Source organism: Symphodus melops (assembly GCF_947650265.1).
Source record: "Symphodus melops genome assembly, chromosome: 2".
In the NCBI taxonomy this organism is placed as follows: domain Eukaryota; kingdom Metazoa; phylum Chordata; class Actinopteri; order Labriformes; family Labridae; genus Symphodus; species Symphodus melops.
In genome coordinates this window covers 27,045,272-27,050,925 of record NC_136692.1, presented here as the reverse complement: position 1 = coordinate 27,050,925, position 5,654 = coordinate 27,045,272, and the positions used below count along the sequence as shown (strand labels likewise).

At 38.0% G+C, this 5,654-nt stretch overlaps 1 protein-coding gene across 1 annotated transcript in view; it reads right to left on the bottom strand.

The window, feature by feature from the left end:
• Positions 1-4,078: 4,078 nt before the first annotated feature.
• Positions 4,079-5,654, bottom strand: part of LOC306820614 (complement C3-like) — a 36,909-nt gene continuing 35,333 nt past the window's right edge. Inside the window, exon 40 of the mRNA XM_079338498.1 lies at positions 4,079-4,393. Coding sequence (XP_079194624.1) covers positions 4,227-4,393 — 167 coding nt within the window. The 3' untranslated portion in view covers positions 4,079-4,226. The remainder of the gene's footprint in view (positions 4,394-5,654) is intronic.

Here is a 5,654-nt window from a genome sequence, read left to right as displayed (position 1 = left end):
TGATCCCCTGACAAAGTAGAGTGTCACCCTGCAGCACCCGCCTTATATCCACTCTCTGCACCCCTCCATCACCTCCGTCTCCTCTGTGCTCCCCCCTGAACTTCTATCTCTGTACACAAACACACACATGATTTCCCAGCAGCAGTTGAGTAATGTTAAAAAAGATAAACAGTAGAAAATCAATCATGCTTTACAGACTGACTCCAAAGCATTCTTCTAAACCAATGTTTCACTGCAAATGTACCCGTTCAGAGTAATTTAGACTTTATTTTAACCTATATCTTTAACATAATTCTTTTTTTCCTGAAGTTTGTCATTACTATTATGGTGACCCTGCTGCATCAGTGTACCTACGAAACACCATATTAATCATTCACAAACAACTTTTTGGGTTGAGTAATTTCCAGGCAAACTCCTGAAACGCAGTTTGGGACTTTTTTTTTTTTTTTTTTCAGTTTCACAATACTGGAATTACCTCTGTCATTTTTTGTTGACTGATGATCAGTTTAGATTGAAAATATCAAGAGAATCAGAAATACTTTATTTACCGAAGAGGGAAATTTGGTTTGTTGCACTAAAACACAATATAGCAGTAGAAAAATAGTTATAACCAATTCAAATATTAATAAAGAATTTATGAAAAATATTAAGCAATAAGATCAATAAATAGCAATACAAGAATAAATACAATAGAGTAAAAATAAGGGCACGGCGTCATCACCACAGGAACAAAGCAGGACGTCTACCGCAGCACAGGGACCCTCTAAAGACTCAGGCTCAAGCTAAACACATAATGATGTACTCCACAAATCTAATACAAATATATCTGAGTGTGTTCGCCCTGCTGCAGTTTGACCTGAAGCCTGTGATGGTCTTCATGCCACTCCAGACGTCCCTCAGGTTGTTCTGCTGGAGTCTTCACTCGAGCTTCCTTCTATAAGACCTCCCTGACTGTCACTTTCAGGAACCCCTCTATTATTCTTACCTCCTTTATATGTGAACAATCTGAATTGAACAAGTAGGTTTATTGCTCGAGATGTCTGCTATAACTTTCTATAACATCTCCTAAAAAAGTTATTGGAAAGAACAGCAACATGTGAAGAATAAAGAGAGCAACAAACAAGTTGACTTCATTTTAAGAGTTGAAAGCTTGAAGTGTAATGGAAACACATAGTTTGGGCAGCAACAGCCACAAACCAGTTGTTATCTGACCTTTGGATTCAGCCAAGTCATGAGATCGTATTTTGAAGAGGACTAGCATTAAACATCAAATATCATCATGACCATCTCTGCCAATCATTTCCAGACATGGGACCCCTTTAAACAGATTTGTCATTTTCCTATGCCAGTCTAACGGCCTCATAGTTTGAAGGTTGGTGTTTTCTCAACTCTTTCTAAAATTTGGATGACCCCCCTGTAAACTTCCAGCTCAACCAACATAAGACCTGTATGCAAGACGCAGGGGAGATATTTTTCTTTCTGCTTTTGAGATGCAGCTTCTTATTTGAAGAAACTTCCAACAATCTTTCCTGGGTTAATCACATTCAGCTGGCAGGCCAGTCAACTGTTATGTACAGCGTGTGTATGCCTAATAACCCCATGATAGTTTATTGTCAGTTTTGAGTATCTGCTATCTACAGTGACCTAGTCCTACACAGCAACCTGATGAAACTAATACAGCATATAAATAGTAATACTGTCATAATGATATAAAGTCAAACCCCCAATTATGATGTATAAACTTGGAACAATATTAAATACTTTAGTATAGGGTGATAGAAGTGTTTTGAGAGTCCTTTTCATGTATTTTAAGTTTTGCATTTTAAAAAATATTCAACACAAGACCATAATATCCTGCACTATATTAACCCCAACACTGCTGATGATGGGAATCTATCCTACAACCTTATGAACGTGTCTTATTCCCCTGTAAAGCACAAAGAAAACACTTTATTTTATCCTTCTTTTCCTCTCCGCCCTTTCTTCCTTTATGTTTCTGTCTCTCCCCCTCCTCCCACACTAGTTCCCCAGCTTGTATTTAGTCTTGTACATATTACTCTTTGATAATTTATTTACTTTTGTGTGTGTTGTTGATATTCAATGTTATACCTTTGTACAAGGGTTAGGGTCCAGTATCTAATCCAGTATGTACTTTATAAAGAACAGACCAGCCTTCCCTCAGCGCCTGCAGTGTTTATGTGTTGACAAGCTAACACTGGGAGTTGCATTTTTTTATTCCAGTGTAACCGCTTTAAAAAGTAATTTCAATTGCTATTGATTGATGAAGATCTGATATACAAAGCACCTTGAGCCACAGATGTTTATTTATTAAACAAGAATGAAAAAACATCTACCATAACATTTCAATGTCAGTTGTGATTGGTTGTCAAGTTTTACATTAAAAGATTAATGAGAACAAACAATCATTTAAAAGCAGCTTTGTTTGATTCCTGTTTCCTCACAGCTCACAGTCAAAGAGTTCATACTGCTGAACCAGCTGCTCCATGCCCAGACAGGTACGTCTGTGTTCCTCAGTCTGACACTCTGCTGTTGTGGGCCAGTACTCGATCCAGGTGTTCTCCCCAAGTACATACTGATACCTACAGAGAGCAACGTGAAAACATACTTCATGGGTCACACAATCTGGAACTGTTAGTTAAAAGAAAAACCTTCAGATTAAACATGTTAGTAAAACAAAATCTCTCTGCCTCCATGTAAAGCTTCAGTTTTTTAATATAAGTCTTTGTTTGCTCTTTTTTTTTCTTCGTGACAATCTTGGCAACCATGTGGACAAAGAGGCATGTAATATCCCTTTATCGACCTGTCCTGTACATGTGTTAGAAGAGTGAAGTAATTAATCCTCCTGTTCTCTTTCAACTGTCCAATGTATCACTTTCACACTTGCAGAACACTCATGATATTAATATTTAATATGTATAATAAGTATAGGTGTATATGTGAACACAAACTGGGAATTGTTTTTGAGAGTGCTTTGGGGGAATTGCAATGTTAAAAGGTCTGAAGACTTTAGAGATGGTTGATTTTCTCAAGTGCAGCTGGAGCACCAATATACAGCATTAAAAAGGTTCCATGATATTATAAGGTTTGTTATGCACACAGCCTAAACAAACACCAGTAAATACAGAATTACGTACGATTGATCTTGTTCAAGGACTTGAATGTATTTGGATGCTCCCATGATGAGGTAGGTTTTTCCTGTTGTCAGACCCAAAGATTTTCTGCAGTGCGGCAAACTGAGGAATGTGCGCAGTTTTCCCAGAGGAGCCGAGTCATTATTTCCTGTGATGAAAATATGACGTCAAAGAACAAAACAAACTATGACTTCAATAATCACATGCAATTAAATTACACAACACCTCAGTTTAATTGTATTTACGTACTTGCTATTTTAGCCTTTTTTTCCATGGTAACTGTTTTTGCACCAATACACCAAGACAAATTCCTTTTATGTGTAAGTGTACAGGGCAATAAAAAACAACTATAATTCTGATAATTGAATCAATACAGTGAAAAGTGCTAAATTTTCTGACTGTGCGGAAATAAAGGGCATATGTTATCATAGAAGTTATAAATAGATACAGTAAAGAAATAGATAAATTATCATCATGTCACTGAGTGAAAACACTGTCGGTACTCCGAACTGATCTGTCCAGCTTCTACAACGTATCCCTGTCACAGCAGGCTCAGCAACATGACCTATGTGTTCCGTCTACTTAGAAACATTTTAGCTCTTCCTGAGGCATTAAGAGTGAGCACTGGGTCCAGTTTCCTTCAAGGAGGACATGATGAGAACACCTCCATGGGGGGCCTCCACGAGGCATCTCAATCAGATGACCACTTGAAACTCTTGTTGGATGAGGATGAGCTTTGCTGCTCTGAGTCTCCTGGATTGGCCCGTTGTGGGGTCTCCCAAGGCAAAAGGGAAGTGTCCAAACCAAGAGAGGTTTGAAAATATTATTTAAATATGGAAAGGAGGTCCTTACTCAGAAAAGGGAGCATATTTGGTCCTATTTGAAACAAAAAATGGGGGAACTGAAGGAAAAAATCAAAGAACCCACCTTTTTTTAAGACTTTCGATATCCGAGCAGTGTAATTGTCCGTGGAAAAACCATCAGAAAAATCTTCAATTATGACTTTGTACACTGAGAAGAGACAAGTTGTATTATATTAGCTCACTTGCTTTCTTTCTCAACCTCTCTCTCACTCTATTTCACACAAACACCCGGACAGGCATACTCGTTCATGTGCCACTGATTCACAGAAACACACACACTCTTACCAAAATCTATGTTGCTGGTTTCTGTTGTTTCACAAGCTTTTGCAGTGCGATCATCATTGCTGATTTGTCCCTTCTTCTGCATACTACAGTACTCTGTAAACACAAGAAAGTAAAGATTGGTTCACTGCATTGTCAAAGGTTGCATAATAACTCATTTTAAACAAGTTTTAAAAAGCCTCAGCTCACCAAAACATGTGAGTGAAGTCTCTTTTTCTAAATCCACTTTAATCATGAGTGGCTCTTCCTTCATGTCCTATTGTTTACGGTGAGAAGACAGACTCAAAGGGCAGAACAAACGCCTAGCTGTGGGAGTGTCACCCACCTGGGGGAGGAGTTACTGCCCTTTGTGATGTCATGAAAAGAAAATCTCCAATCTGTTTGCGCTCACACTTTCTAAAAAGTGGAGTAAGTAAAAGACAATCCTACCAATGTAGATAACAGATATTTATTAACTGAAAAGGTACAATATTATTAGATAAATTATTTTAAAATATAATTTTTTAACGAACTCATAGATCTGTTTCTCTGATGATTTAAAATCTCAAATTCAGCAATTTCCACTCTGCAGGAGATGCCCAAAGAACAATCTGTCTTAGGTCTGCACTCTCACTGTCTGTTTCCAATCCTGTTTTTTAAGTACAAGTACATCAGACTAATGTTTTTATGAATGGCATGAAATGTATTACATTTGGTAAATCTTCTATTTGGTCAATCATTTCTGAGAAAATGTTCTTGAAAAGTACATTTGGATTGGATCCACTCAAGTAAATGTTGGTGCATGTTGGGGCTGTATCTTTAGGCGCAGTCAGGTGTCGATGGATGAATGTGACAAGTGGCTGCTCTGTCTAATACAGTATACAGCTACATTCTCAGTCACACCTTTGCCATGCTACAGGATCTAATCCGACTACACTTAGCTTCTATTTAGCTTTCCAACAGGGTAAGAAGTCAGACTGCAGGAAACTTTTTACCCCCTGGATGTGTATCCACTGAAAGAGAAACCGCATCGCCCAGCTCCACTGGTTGCTAGTTGAAGTTAGTTTTTTTTCTTAAACAAAGCATCACTCCACCAGGTTTATTCTCTGAGCAGAATATCACTATTGTCTTTTGTATAGATTATTTTGAAATAATGAAGGAGACAAGTTGATAGAAATTGGCACCACCAGCTTTGTTCTCACTCGTAACAGCGTTTAAGCCAATTACAGAAAAGGACGCGTCATGCCTTCACCATCCTATGACAAAAATGACAACATACCACTGAATAATGTGCAACAGAGGAGGTTTAAGAGAGGGTATACACCATGGAGACTGGAAATAACAGTCTTAAATGTATCTTTATTTGAGCTGGCTGGAC